The 15,767-nt window shown below is 49.3% G+C and overlaps 1 protein-coding gene across 1 annotated transcript in view; it reads right to left on the bottom strand.

Moving 5' to 3' along the window:
* Positions 1 to 15,767, bottom strand: part of EYA2 (EYA transcriptional coactivator and phosphatase 2) — a 267,958-nt gene that overhangs the window by 162,467 nt on the left and 89,724 nt on the right. The window contains exons 3-4 of the mRNA XM_064573294.1: positions 5,797 to 5,842; positions 2,412 to 2,554 (exon numbers count right to left, since the gene is read on the bottom strand). Of these exons, the coding sequence (XP_064429364.1) occupies positions 2,412 to 2,554; positions 5,797 to 5,842 (189 nt within the window). The remainder of the gene's footprint in view (positions 1 to 2,411; positions 2,555 to 5,796; positions 5,843 to 15,767) is intronic.

Below are 15,767 nucleotides of genomic sequence, written 5' to 3'. Positions count from 1 at the left end.
GTGTATGGCAGCCTGGCCCCTGCAGCACGGATTGAGCACTTCCCTTGGGCCGGCCCTGTGAGCTAAGCCCTTCGTATCGATCAAGGGCTGACAAATTATGGTCGGTGGACCAAACCTGACTCACTTCCTGTTTGTGTAAATAAAGTTTTATTGGAACACAGACACACCCATTCGTTTACATATTGTCTGGCTGCTTTCACACGACGGTGGTAGAGTTGAATAGCTGTGACCGAGGCTGTATGGTCCACAAAGCCAGAAATAACCATCGGGACCTTTACAGAAAATGGCAGCTGACCTCTGATACAGATAGTCTCATTTAATCTTCACGATAACCGGGAGGAGGCCAGACTTGGTATCACTCCCACTGTATGAATGAGGAAACAGAGATGGCTTGCCCAGTGTGTTAGGACCAGCAAGTGGCAGAGGTGCCGTGTGAGCCCGGGACATGTGCTCTTACCACCTGCCATGCTTTGTCTGGGAACAAGGCTACTTTTCTCTTTTACACCGAAAAATAATATGGCTTCATTTTCTCTGGCTGTCAGCCAGGTGGGGTAACTTCGGGTGATTATATCACGAGTCTTCCAGCACAGGAGGGACAGAAAGTTGGAAATGGTGCCCACACCTGTTGGTGGAGGTCTGTCACTGGTAATCCCCCAGCATTTACGGGATGTAGGCTTGGGCAGCGGAGCTCAGTGGTTAAGAGCTTGGACTCTAGGGCCAGGCTGCCTGGGTTTAATGCCACCAACCAGCTGGGCGACCCTAGGCGATTTATTTACCCTCCCTGGTAAGGACACAGAGCACTGAGGGACCGAGGGTGGCAGCAACTCCACGCTGGTGACTATTACCAACGCCTGGCCTGTTGCTCTCCCAGGACACATCACTCCTATCTCTAGAATTGCTCCTGTATCTGTCTCCCTCAGTCTGTGCACTGTCCTGCCCCAGGCCTCCACCATCACCCTGTCTCCCTGCTTCCTCGGTCTCCCACTGGCCTGACTGCTTCCCTCTTCCTTCCCTCTGGTCCAGGCTCCCCACAGTGGCCAAAGTGATCTTGAAAAACCCCAGACTGTAGAAGATAGCCCTCTGCTTATAAACCCGCCAATGAGTTGCCATTTCACTTGGAATAAAATCCCAAATCCTTCTCAGGCCTTGAGGGCTCTGCCTACCCCTCCTACCTCATCCCCCACTGTGCCTCAGCTACTGGGCACAGGAGATTAACATTTGAATCTGTAGACTGAATAAAGCAGATTGCCCTCCCTAATGTGGATGGGCCTCATCTCACCAATTGAAGACCCAAATAAAACAAAAAGGCTGAGTAAGAGGGGACTCCTTCTGCCTGAGTGCTTGAGCTGGGACATGGGTCTTTTCCTGCCTTCAGACCGGAGCTGAAAAGTCAGCCCTTCTTGAGTCTTGGGCCTGTCTGCTTTTAGACCAGAACTGACACCATCAGCCCTCTTGTTTTCAGGCCTTTGGACTCAAACTGGAATGACACCTTTGGCTTTCCTGGGTCTCCAGTTTGCCGACTGCAGATCTTGTAACTTCTCAGCCTCCATAATTGGGTGAACGAATTCCTATGATACCTCTCTCTCTTTAGATATAGATATAGAGACATAGATATCTTCATTCCATTGGTTCTTCTTCTCTGGAGAACCCTGACCAGTACAGACAGGGGCAGGTGAGCATGGGTGGTGGGCCAGGTTCACTGACTCTCTGGTTCTCAACAGGAAGGTTCTCACAGTCAAAGCCTGTAGGTCTGTTGTTTTTGTCTTCCTGGCATCCATTAATTTTCCTTTGAGAGAACCATCTCTCCTTCAGATACAATCCACATGCTTCAGCCTCCTTATTTCTCACACTTTGACCTCCTGGCCTACACTGAAACATGGTCACGTGACCCAGTCTGGGCCAACAAGGGCTGCGAGGGATTCTGGTGAGACTGCTGGGCAAGGCGCTCTCCTTCCACTGGGTGTGGAGCGCTGAACGGATATAGACCCAGAGTGATGGGCACTATCTTTGCTGCCACATGGGAAGAACCTTTGTGGGACTGGCGCCAACTCAGAGGAAAACATCTGAACCTGGAGCAGGATGTGGTACTCCTGACAGCATCTGAGCACCTGGATCCAGCCACACTTGATGTTAACTGTACCTCTAGATTTCTCAGTATGTGAATCATTAAATTTCCATTTTTCCTAAGCCAGCTTGGGTTAAGTTTCTTAGTCTTGCAATCAAAAGAGGTCTTGATATAGTTCGTTGAACTAGAACCATATTGAAATATGTCTGTCTTTTCCCTCTATTTCCAACCCAAAATTAGCCTGGCTGCATCTGCCATTTCACATTTAACTGAGGCAACAGGACAGAAGAAAGACCATGATGTTGGGGATCCCAGCGGGAAAGCCAGGGCTTGGTCTGGTACTCACTGTAAGAAGGGATTCCATAGGCTTGTGCTGGAGGTGGGTAGGTGGTGTAGGGGGCAGCTTGCTGGATTCCCGCACTGTACTGTGTCTGGCCGTAGGCTGCCATGGCCGTGGCAGGCTGGCTGGGCAGGATGTGTGGGCAAGGTCTGCATGGAAAGAGAGAAGATTAATCCAAACCCAGCCCAGCATCCCTTCCTCCTTATTTTCCTTTGGGTATTTGCTCTTTCCAGGGCAGAGGCAACTTACGTGTTCATCAAATCCCATTTCATTTTCCTCTTCCTGGGCACCAGGAAGATTTTACTTCTTGCCTGCCTTGCAGTCAGATTCCACCATGTGACCGGATTCTGCCCCATAGAATGTATAAGCCTCTCCCAGTTCTGGCCAATAAAACCATCCCCTGCGACCCTCCTGTCCCCTCTCCTCTTTGGGTGGCAACTGTCAAGACTGAGGTGGCGGAGCTATAGTATGGATTATCTCCCGGATCCTGCGTCAGCATGTAGAGGACACCTGCCCTGGGGAGTTTCATTTAATCCACACTGAACTTTCAGTGAGTAAGAAATAAGCCTCTGTTGTGTGACGTCACTGGGTCCACGCCACTGATGACTGCAGCCTATCTGTCCTATCTTATCTACCCTTAGACACCTTCCCAATTGATGTCCTGCTCTTAGCCAAGGGGTGGACTTGTGATGGAAGAGCATCCAATCAGATTCTGTCTTGGGGATTTAAATCTTGGGCTGAAGAGTTCACTCCAGCAGCTACACTCCAAAGACCCTGTCTTTTCATTCCTTCCTATTGCTTGGATCACAGAAGCTGTCCTCTTCTTGGTCTTTTCCAAGGTCTGATTATTCTGCTTTCACTTACACTGGAAGCTACTCCAGATTTTCCAGGAAAGTCCTTTTGGGTTGACATCAGCTGGAGCCTATAGTCTGTTACATGCAACCCAGGGACACAAATGAATTCTCTCCATGGTGAATGACAGGTTCCATAAAGGCCTAGGATTTAAAGGGCCACCTCCTAAGACATCTGTAATGGGTGCTTCCAACCACTGTGTTCTTACCACAGGCTCGAATTTTGTCTCATAGACCTGATACATGCAGTGTATCTCATTGGATGCTCACATCAGCTCTCTGGGGTAGGGCTTCTTGTAACTCCCATTTTTGAGAAGAGGAAACCAAAGCTCAGAGACCTGAAGTCACAGCTAGAAAGTGGGGGAATTTAGAATTTAAACTCGGACTCCGACTCCAGAGTCCACACTTGTAACGGTGCTGCTTCTCACTTAGAGGACTGAGCTTGACCCAGCCCTATAGGCAGCAATAAGTCAAGTCAAGGTGGGTTGTTCTAGCAGGAAGGGGACAAGATGGTGGCCCAGGAGCCATACGTGGTCCAGGGATCCATGGATATAATTTCTTTGGCTAGTGCAGTTACTGATTTTTTAAAATTTGAATTCATCACTATTATTTTCAAACCATGAGGTTTCTCTCTTCCTCCCTCTCTCTCTCTCTCACACACACCTCTACAAAGCAGAAGCTTTAGCAAGCCTAGGTCTGTACCCCTGTATGACTTTATCAACCCATCTGAGCAGCGGCCACTTCTCTATTACACTCCACCTGCAACAGCCCCTATAGGGTCCACCTCCTTTAGTAATGAAAACAGCTAAAAATGTTTGTGCCTATTACGTACCAGGCACTGTCCTAATTCCTTTCTGTGTATTGGCTCATTTAAACCTCGTAACAATTATGACAACCCCTGGAGGCAGTTCCTATTCCTATTCCCACGTTACAGATAAGAAAACAGAGGCCGAGAGAGAGACTAAGGAACCTACCAAACGCGCACAGCTGATGCAGAGGCCGTGCCCTTCACCACTCCCTGGTGCCAGTCTCTCCTGTGAGCTCCCACACCTGGACACTAGGGCCATCTGTACCCCACATCCCGTATCTAGCTGCTCTAACCAGAGAGCCTGCCAGTAGATGGTAATGAGATCCCCAACTCCAGGTCGGCTTCCATTCTGGTTACATCTCTTTAGTTAAAACTTGTTCGTTTCCGGAACTCCTCCTCTATAAGAAGGCTCATGGCAGGTGTGAGATGGGTATAAAACTTTACGGAATTACAAAAAGATGTTCTCCTGCCCTTCCTTTCGACTACTACTGTGGTAGAAGGTGGGGGAACTTGTTCCAAAGTGCGTGACAAACTCATTTGACTTGGAGACGCCAGACCCAGTAGTCCTGGAGGGTTTCATCCACCAGTGTCCCGCTCGGTGCAGCACCTGAGGGTGAGTGCCGAGGGTCGGCACTTAGTGCTGAGCACAGAACCTTATCTGACCCTGCTCCCAATTTACACCTGTCCTTGGAACTAGAAGGCGCTCCACTCCGGTTTCCCATCAGAAGCCCTTTCCCCCTTGAGAAAGAGGAGCAGAACCCCGAGGCCTTGAAGAAAAGTTTAGATACATTTGACAGACCTCTGTTGCTACTAACAACCCCCAAAACATCTGCAGGGAAAGGAAGGCCGAGAAAGTGTGCTCCTTCTAAGCAACTTCTCCAGTGTTGTCAAGGGAAGCGCACGTCCACATCAGGAGGAGAGGACCCTCTAGACCAAGGGCGCCTTGGCCACCAGGCCGGGCCCACCACAGGGCCTCCCACACTGTGGGCTGCAGGTGGGCAGCTCCCCGAGGGCTCTCAGTGAGCCGTGGCCATCAGGGAGCTCCCTCTGCCCCTTGCACACCGCTGGTGGCGCATTGATGTTGACCGCCCATGTGAGGGGGTCTCTGCTTTACTGGCCTGTCTCCTCCCCTCGATGGGCAGCTCCCCGAGGGCAAGGGCCCCACCTCACCCATCTCCGGGACTCGGGGTCCCATGCGGAATGTGGCCTGAAGGAGTGCTGGGTGGGTGTTGGCACCGGAAGAGAGGATGAAAGAGGGAGGAGAGGGGCAAAGGCGAGAGGGAGGCAGAGAGAGCAGGACAGGGAGGCAAAGAGGAGACAGAGTAAAGAAGGGAGGAGAAAGGAAGGAGGAAGGCAGGGATGAAGGGAGGACGGGAAGAACTGAGAAAGAGTCTGCCCGGGAAAGGAGAGGAAGGGGAGGGAAAGAGAAGGAAAGACTAACAAAAAGAACAAAGAGAAGAAAGGCGAAAACAGCCAACACTCAACACTCTGCTCTAGGCTCCATCCTAAGCCCTTCTGAATGTTCTAGCTCATTTCATGGGGCAGGCATCGTGATGGTCCCCCTCTTCCGGATGGGGAGACTGAGGCCCGTGAGGTGGAGTTGCGTGCTCCAGGTGGCTCAGCTGGGAAGTGCTGGTGGTGGGACTCCCCTACGGGACTCTGGCCCCAGAGCCTCTGCCCAGCAAGGGGGAGAAAGGGACAGAGGCAGAAGGAGCTGGGCCAGGGTGCTCACCTTGCGAAGAGCTGAGACACACTTGGAGAGGCCGATGTGGTGATGCCTGGAGGGAAAAGAAAAATTGGAAGGGCTTTAGCTTCAGAGCGATGACCCACAGAAGCTGTGACTTTAGACGCTGACCTGAGTGGGAAGAAACTCAGAGAATTGCTGCCAGGGACTTTCTCAACCACAAAAGCTCATCCGAGGCACAACATTTGAGCACTTTCCTTCTTGAAAACCCTTTCTGGGTGACTTCTCTCTCCAGGGACTAGTTGAAGGACTACACGTAAAGAGCCTATAGCATCTTGAAACATCAGAGTAGAACACTCTCCCTTACCCCTTGCATGGATGGGGACACTGAGGCCAAAGGGACAGAAAGAACATGCTCGAGTAAGGTCACATAGAGAGCGGCACAGCTGGGACCTGAACCAGGTTTCCTGACTCCCAGGCTGGTGCCATTCCCACTCCTGGATGGAGAACTGCTCCCTTCCCTGCCTCAAAGGCAACCCCAAGAACCCAAGAATGGCAGACACCAGTTGATTTTGATTATCCGACATTCATTTCCCTTCTTCTGATGACATCTTGATGTTCTTCCTCTCCCACCCTCGTTTCGGTCCATGGGGTTCAGGTGGGGCTGGCCCCAGTACTTAGGGGAAGGCACGTCTTGACTCATCTCCTAGGCTCCAGCTAGGGTGTGGAGCAGGAAGACAAGAGGCCTGAACTGATTCAAGTGTATCCCTCGGCCCACAGCATGTGACTGTCAGTGGGAGATAATAATGCAAGAGGTGACAAACAGTTGATGGAATTAAGCTGGGAGGGAGATTTTCAAGAGGCTAATTTTACAAATGGACAGTCCACTGGGGACTGTGCTCTGTCATCTTTAACACTGCAACTCAATGTCCTCATGGGGAAGCCCTGGCAAATACTAGATAACATGTTTTCTGATCGTACCAACCTGCCGATTCACACTCCCTCGTGTGCAGGCAGTGCCTATGTCCTGGGGTACGTGGCTGGGGGCACCTCTGCCTCCTGAGAAATGCTCCAAGGTCTCCAGAGCTCTGAGCCTCTCTCACCCCCGAAGTTGGAGGCTCAGAACAGCAACCTGCAATTCCAACTCTGTCACTCAGTAGCAGTGAGAGTTTGGGCAGCTTGCCTAGTGTCTCTGGACCTCAGAGTTCCCTCCTGTGAAATGGGGAACAATTGATCCCACTAGGATGTGTGTGGATAAAAGAGACGATGATAACGTCCGTCATTTATCCAGGGCCTGTTATGTACCATGCTCTCTTCTAAGTCTGTTACCTGGATTAGTAACTGTTAATCCTCATAATCACCCCATGAGGGGGGTTCTATTCATACCTTACAGGTGAAGAGCTGGAGGCACAGAGAGGTTAACTCACCCAAGGCCACGGGTCAGAAGGGGCAGATCTGTGATCTGAACTCAGGTGGCCTGGATCCAGGGCGCTGCAGCCCATGCCGACGCTCATTATAACAACAGCAACCAGCATCCACGTAGGAGCTCGCTTCGTGCCAGGCCCTGCGCTAACTGCTCACAGGCAGGACCTCACTCAGTCCCCTCAACAACGCTATAAGGTAGGCGATGTCACTGTCCCCACTGTACAGATGAAGAAACTGGGCAAGGCTAAGGACCCTGCTCAAGTCACACAGCCTGTGGGCACTGGAACTGGGACTTGAACCCCAGGGCCATGTGAGTCCCAAGTCCGTTCCCTGAACCACCACCCCGGCTGAGTCAAATTCTGTTGGGGTCCCAAACCCCTGGGCCAAGGGTGGGAGTCCTGAAGCCCACTCAGGGAGCAACAGCTAGAGCTAAACAATAAAATCGAATAGACAAGAGCAGCATGTATTGCCCAGAGTAAGAAGGGTCTGGGTGAGACTTTTGTTCCAGTTACAGACGTGAGAATGTGCTGGGGGGGGCGGGGGTTGTGTGCACGGGCATGTATGTGTGCGTGTGTGAGCTGAACAGCAGTGTAAAAATACATTTCTAACTGTGTGTCAAGAATAGCCATGCTCTAGTGCCAAGGAAAGCCCCTGGCACACAGTAGGTGCTCACTCAATGCTCGTTTCCCCAGTTCAGGCTTGCTGCCCCAGGCAGGCCCTCCAGCACCCCAGCCTCATCCTCTCCCAGGACTAGAGAATGAACGGCCTCCTTCGGAAGCAGCCACCATGTCATCATTGGTAAAAGCCCATGATCTCAGTGCATTTAGTAATACACAAGTTACTGAATTAAACATTTTGAATATGTTTTCTTAAATAAATATGTAAATATTCATAAAAATCACATCTTATGGCAACATTCCTATGGGCTCAGATGAACTTGGCGTTCTGTAAATTTGAAGTGTCTTTCTGCCCCAATCTCCGCGCTGTGATTTGCATGTTTCCCTCACTTCTGCTTCCTCTGCTCTGAATTGCTGAGCAACCTGCCTTCCCCACGTGGGCAGGTTTCCCTCTCCTGCTTGCAAGCCTACAATCCTCTCCCCTTCCCGCCCCAGCAACCCCCAAGACGACTGTGCAAGTGAGAGACGGGTATTCAGTAAAAGATTTGCCTTCCACAGACTGTGGGACTTCTGAAAAACACAGGCTTTTATCTTTTTGGACTGGTATCGTACTGAACTTTTCATCCCAGGAGACCTGGGGGCAGGGAAACCTGGAAAATCAGTACATTACATAGGGAATGATTCCCCTTCCTTCTTCCCTACCTGCCGCCCTCCCTTCTGCCTTTTATTCCCGGTGGGGATGATGTACACCTCATTGGGAATCCTGATGGCAGGTGACAAGGTGGGGCTTTCAAGCTCCTTCCCTTTGTCAGAGGGCCTGAGTGGGACTGTGTCAAGGATGGTGATGCTCAGTGCTTTGGGCGCAGAGGTAGGGCAGGGCCTTGCTAGGAGCGGAGAGCTTCTCTCTCCATCTGGTGCTCCTGCTGTGGTCCCAGGCTATGTCACTGGAGGTCATGAGGACCAGGAGGCCTGCCTGCCATTGTCACCATCTGCATACTAGGAAGTGGGCCTGACATGGCGGTCCTGTGGGCAATGCCAGCCCCAGTGTGACATCGCTGTTCAAGTCATAGGCGACAACCTGGTCCTCAGTGTAGCCTGGGATGTCTTTCGGTGATCCCGCAGAGGCCCGCTTCACCACTTTCTGAATGCCACTGTATTTGACAGCTTTCTCTGGATGGCGGTCAGAGCCAGACAGACCCACTGAGGGTGGAGACACAGGAGGCCAGGCCACCGAGCTCTCCATGCAGCTGAGGAACAATCCCGCCCACAGCCCTGGCCAGCAGCATGACCATGGTACCACAGCTTGCCAGGGGGCAGACAGTGGGGGGACCGTGGTCATGAGTCCCTGCATGATGCCAAAGCGTTACAGAGTCCAGCAATGGGAGTAGCGGGAGTGCAGGCATGCTGGCCCTCTAGAGGGAGGTCATACTTCTCATGGTCACCCCAACGCCAACAATGGGGCCATTGGCACAAGTGGAAGGTGACCCTTGGACTCCACTCGTCAAAGTGAGCCCCCAGCATCTTCAGGGTGCTGGAAACACTATATTCAGAAGGTGCAGCAGCCCACACTCCTTTTGGTGGGCTCTGGAGCCTGATGGACTTGCGTGGACCACAGCTTCTTGTTCTCAATCTGGTTAGTGCCACTGAACTTGCCATGACAGATAAGGCTGAGGTCAATGGAGGCATCACTTACATCCATGTTGCCAGAGGCCAAAGCAGCCCTAGTGACCTGACCCAAGGTAGCCAGTCTCCAAGCCTCACCATGTGTTTTGGGGGATGTGGCTGATCCATAAAATGGGACAGCTAGCTCTCAAGGTGGGAGGGACAGACAGCCTCCTCCATTTACTCCTGAATTTAAAACTCTAAGTCTCCTTTTCCTCCCCAGCTTCCCATGGGTAAAGGGAGAAGGATTAGCTAAACAGATGGCCAAAGCCTCTGGAATGAGCTCATTCATTCATTCACTCACTCATTCGCTTATTCATTGCCTACTTGCACCAGGCATGTGATAGGAAGTGGTTTATAACAATGAGCTAAAGCAGTCAGAAACTTCCTGTTCAGTGAGGAAGATGGATGGCAAACAAAGTATTATGCAAATAAGTCTTAATTACAATTAGAACAAGTTGCAAAGGAAGAAAGTGGATGGTAAGGAGCAGGACTCCCTGGGATCTTGTGAAAACGCAGACTCCCAGCCTGCAGGCCAAGAAAGATCCCAGGTGAAAACAGTATGGAGGTTCCTCAAAAAGTTAAAAATAGAACTACCCTACGACCCAGCAATTGCACTACTAGGCATTTACCCAAAGGATACAAACATAGTGATTCGAAGGGACACATGCACCCTGATGTTTATAGCAGCAATGTCCACAATAGCTGAACTATGGAAAGAGCCCAGATGTCCATCAACAGATGAATGGATAAAGAAGATGTGGTATATATATACACATACATACACACATACACAATGGAATATTATTCAGCCATCAAAGAGAGTGAAGTCTTTTTTTTTAAGATTTTATTTATTTATTCATGAGAGACAGAGAGAGAGAGAGAGAGAGAAGCAGAGGGAGAAGCAGGCTCCCAAGGAGCAGGGAGCCCGATGCGGGACTCGATCCCAGGACCCTGGGATCATGACCTGAGCCGAAGGCAGACGCTTAACCATCTGAGCCACCCAGGCGCCCAGAGAGTGAAGTCTTGCCACTTGCAACGACATGAATGGAACTAGAAGGTGTTATGCTAAGCGAAATAAGTCAATCAGAGAAAGACAAATGCCATATGATTTCACTCCTATGTGGAATTTAAGAAACAAAACAGATGAACATAAAGGAAGGGAAGGAAAAATAAGATAAAAACAGAGAGGGAGACAAACCATAAGAGACTCTTAACTATAGGAAACAAACTGAGGGTTGCAGGAGGGAGGTGGGTGGAGGGATGGGGTAACTGGATGATGGGCATTAAGGAGGGCATGTGATGTAATGAGCACTGGGTATTATATGCAACGGATGAATCACTAAATTCTACCCTTGAAACTAATACTATAGTGTAGTATATGTTAACTGGCTTGAATTTAAATAAAATCCTAAAAGGAAAAAAAAAAAAAAGAATGCTCCCAGGTGAGGCTGACATAGCAGGCCAGGAAACCACACTTCTGAGTGGTGAGAGTTTGGACTACGGGCTACTAAAAAACTGCAAATCATTAAAAAGTATCACAACTCCAGGTTCATAAAAATAAATCCCCACTCTAGAAGTCACAAACTCAAATGCACATGGGGCCCAGAAGACAATATAAATGAGCAAGGCCTAAGATCCAAATTTTAAAACAAGGCAACCAGAGCTAGGTCGTATGTGTGAACGCACACTTGAGTGTGACTGTGTGTACACGTGATTGTGTGAAGAAACTTGTGCAAGGGCCTTCATACTCTGTTCCTTCCTTTGTGCATTCATGCACCTGCTGTGGGCCGGATCTACAACCCAAATCTAATTTGTCAATTTAACATTCTTCCCTCCAAAAGCACATGGGCTTAAGGGGTCAGACCCAAATTCAAACCCTGCTGCTGTTGCAAGATAACCGTGTGACCTTGTGCCAGTCACTTCTTCTCTCTAAGCCTTGGTTTCCACACCCACAAGATGGAGCAATAGCTCATACCCGCAGGGCTGCTGCTAGCATTGCAAGAGGCAGGTACCCGCCAAGCGTTAAGGGCCCCACACATGGGAGCGCTTATTAGCTTTCCATCCTCCTGGGGCCCTTGCTTAAGCCACTTAAATCCAGGAGCCCAATTTGAATGTTCACACTTTTTTACCTCTCCCTGGGAGGATTAAGAAGCTAATGATTCTGAAAGCAGCAACCACTATTATGTTGCCTAATTGGACCCCAGGGGCCCGCTTCTAAGTGATCCCCATGAGATGAGACCGTTTCTAGTGCAAGATGTCTTGAGGCAGGTCTTTGCTACGAAAGGTGCAAAGCTATTAACCTAATCAGCTCATCCCCTCTGTATGGGTGGTTTAAAGTGCTCCCAGGCCAGAGACAATGACAGCAGGAGAGAGCACTGTATTAGGAGTCCAGATGTGCTAACCCCAGTTTTGACCCTCGTTGAGTGGCTATGTGACAGTAAACAAGGCATCTGTCCCTTGTAGGGGTGTTCCTGAGGACTGAAAGGAACAAGGCCAGCATATCCCAGAGTATGAGGATTTGAAAAGACATCTAAATACACTGCTCTTCTATTTAAATCATCACCTGTTTATCTGAATGTATATTAGAACCACAGCAAGACTATCAAAGGCATAACTTTTCATTTCTGGAACTGGTGTTAAGTCATCCTTTTAAAATGAATGTAATGAAAGGGAATTGTTTTTTTTTTTTTTTAAGATTTTTATTTATTTGAGAGCGAGAGCGAGAGAGAGAGAATGAGAGAGAGAACACGAGAGGGGGTAGGGTCAGAGGGAGAAGCAGACTCCCTGCTGAGCAGGGAGCCCGATGCGGGACTCGATCCCGGGACTCCAGGATCATGACCTGAGCCGAAGGCAGTCGCTTAACCAACTGAGCCACCCAGGCGCCTGAAAGGGAATTGTTTTAAAGAAAAATCAGTCAGCAAGCAACAGGAGAGGTGGGACCAACATACCAGAGAGAGTGGCTGGAGAAGATGGGGAGTCCCGGAGACACCTCCAGGGGTGAGAGCTCTTCCTGCAGGGAAGGTGTTTGATAATGAGTAATCATCAGTGCCCTTTCTCATAAAGAGGGAATTGGCAATCTCCTTCACACTACACCAGTACCCCCAGAGTGGGATTTCTGTCCTATTCAGGTAGAGGTTGTTCTGGGCGCTAGGGCCCCCAGGAAGCCAGCCGGGAAAGGCTGAAGGGTGGGAGAGGTGAAGCTGATCTGCATCTCCCCAGGTGAGGACTTGGGCAGAGGTCTGGCCGCTCCACCTGGCTTGGATGAGATGAATCAAAACATGCCAGCTCCAGGCTGGAACCCATGAGACAGGAACGGGAAATCAGACCCTATCATGCCCAGGGCAGAGGAGGTGCGGGAGGCCCGAGAGAAGACAGCCCAACTTGCCCCGTGGGCATGGCCTCACCTCTCAGAGGAAACCCTTAATGACATGATAGCTTTGGCTTCTGCAAAATATATCTGCATTTTTTTTTTTTTGTATTTTGTATTTTGAATAGGTTTTGCTTTCTTAGTTCTGTAACATTTTTTCCTCTCCTTCCAGAAGACAGGATATAATTCAAATCCAATTTTCCCTTGAATAGTAATTAATGATAGCTACTATTTCTCAAGTGGTTTCTATAAGCCAGGCACTGTGCTAAGGACTGCGTGAGACTTATCTCTATCACTGTCCATAACAACCCAAGGAGGAAGTTATTATCTGTATTTTACTGATATGGAAATAAGGCAGAGGGAAATTAAGGAAACTTTACTAAGGATTCAAAACTAGTATCAGCCTAAAGTGATCTGAGATTCCTCAAGACCCCTCTGTATTCATCCACCCACCCTTCCATCTATCTACCCACTCATCTACACATCTATCCTCCACTCATCCATTCATCCTCCCATCCTTGATCCATCCATCCACCTACCATCTATCCTCCACCCATCCATATCCATCCTCCATCCATCCACAATCCTTCACCCATCCATACATCCACCCTCCACTGATTCACATCCATCCTCCACCCAACCATCCATCCTCTATCCATCCATCTATCCATCTATCCATCCATCCTCCACCCATCCATCCTCCATCCACCTATCCATCCTCCATCCATCCATCCATCCTCTACCCTTCCATCTATTTATCTACCTATCCACCCATAAATAATTTTTAAGGATCTGCCATGAGTCACAGACTGAGTTGTGTGCTAATCAGGAACAATAATTTGAATACATATATAGGAATAAAAAAATGTCCTTGTCCTGGAGGAATTCACCATCTAGAACAACTGTTTTCAATCCTGGGTACACAATAAACTCATCTGGAGGGCTTTAGAAAAATCCCATTGCTTGGGTCATACTTCTGACCAATTAAATCAGATTCTCTGGGGGTAGGATCTGGACATGAGCCTTAAACTTTTTTTTTAAACTTCCCAGGAGATTCTCGTGTGCAGCCAGGTTTAAAACCAGTGCAGAAGCCTTGTTCTCAAAGTGTGGTCCTTGGGCCAACAGCATGGGCATTACCTGGAACTTGTTAGAAATGCAAATTCTTGGGCCCCAGACCAAACCTTTACTGAATCAGCAATCTAGGAGTAAGGCCCTGCCATCTGCATGCTAATAAAACTTGCAAAGTGATTTTGATGCACAAGAGAATCTGAGAAACACCAAGCTAGCCCCTTGTTCCTCAGAGTGGCTGGTGAACCAGAGTATCAGCATCTCCTGGGAGCTTGTTAGAAATGCAGACTCTTAGGCTGGATCAGAATCCGAAATGTAACAAAGTCCCTGGCTGAGTCTATGCACATTAAAGAGGGAGAGACACAGAGCTAACCTCTACTGAATGTTTTCTAAGCACCCCGCCAGGCTTTAGCATAATCGCGCTAAAGCCCTTCTAACCACTGGCCCGCCTGCAGGTCACTCTATCTCATCCCTGCTTTACTTCCTCATAAAAATCACCACCATCTGAAATCCCGTATTTGTTTAAAAATTCAGTACCTGTCTCTTCCACTACAACAGAAGCTCTGGGAGGGGAACTCGTCTGTCTCATTCACCATTATATCCCCACTACCCACACGAGGCACTGGCTCACAGCAGGCATTCTGGAACAATTTACCGAACACACATGCAGCAAACATATCTTCATTATCCAGATGAGGACACAGGCTCACAGAGAACAGGAATTTGGTCAAGTTCACCCAGGGAGCAAATGGCAGAGCTGGGATACACATGCAGCCTGGCTGAGCCCAAACCCTGTAGGATGTAGGGTGCAGTGACCACAGGATGATGCAAAAAGTGCCTCTGGGAGCAGAGTGACCTGCAGAGGCCCTGAAGGCAGGCAGCAGGGGGGTTCCCAGCACCTTGTGCTCAGTAGGCTCATCAAACAACCTGCTGACCACATGGCTGCAGAAATGAAGGAATACACGAGAAACTACCAACCCTCTGGAGGGGCTCGGGAGGTTTTGCCATGAGGCAGGAGCAGCACTGATGAGGGGGAGTCTGTAAGGCAGAAAGGACAGGGAAGGGAGCCCTGTGACGCTGCCCTTCACCTCTCAGCATCTTCCCTAGAGAAAGAGGGCACGTGTTCAAACAGTAGCTTGCATGACCCCACCCCTGATAGCATTGTCTGTACAGATAACCTCATGTTCCTCCACAGGGGGATGGCTTCATGAACTGGCGCACTGTCATTCTTTGGTATATTATTATATCATTACTTCATGTGTCCTGAGTGAGCAGAACAAGTTATAGCAAATACATAGTATGTGACAGTTTTGTGTTTCAGATTTTTTTTCCAGCGATACTGTAATTTCTATTGTAAACATACATGCTTAAATATATAAAAATATACACACCTAAGTCACATAAGTAAATGTTGGTACAAATGTGATTCTTTTTTTTTTTTTTAAAGATTTTATTTATTTATCTGAGAGAGACAATAAGATAGAGTATGAGAGGGGGGAGGGTCAGAGGGAGAAGCAGACTCCCTGCTGAGCAGAGAGCCTGATGCGAGACTCGATCCCGGGACTCCAGGATCATGACCTGAGCCGAAGGCAGTCGCTTAGCCAACTGAGCCACCCAGGCGCCCCGGTACAAATGTGATTCTTACAAACAGGTCTGAAGATGCACACAAAACAGGCTACAGTGGTTACTTCCAGGGAAGGGAGGAGAGACCGAGCTTGGATAGATGTGGCTAATGTTTCGAGACTTTGTAAGGACTGTGTGTTCATGTGTTAGCTGGTGAGCAGAAACCGATGTGTCATGGAGAAGCAGAGGAAAAGGAAGGGCGCTCGGGCAGGGTACAGGGCAGCAAGGGCTGTGAGGTGTGCAAGCATGGGAGG

Source organism: Mirounga angustirostris, unplaced genomic scaffold (genome assembly GCF_029215605.1).
Source record: "Mirounga angustirostris isolate CCGP_5_RB_7025 unplaced genomic scaffold, mMirAng1.0.hap1 SCAF_10, whole genome shotgun sequence".
Classification (NCBI taxonomy): Eukaryota; Metazoa; Chordata; class Mammalia; order Carnivora; family Phocidae; genus Mirounga; species Mirounga angustirostris.
Note: the sequence above shows the minus strand (reverse complement) of the source record. Positions and strands in the feature narration are given on the sequence as shown.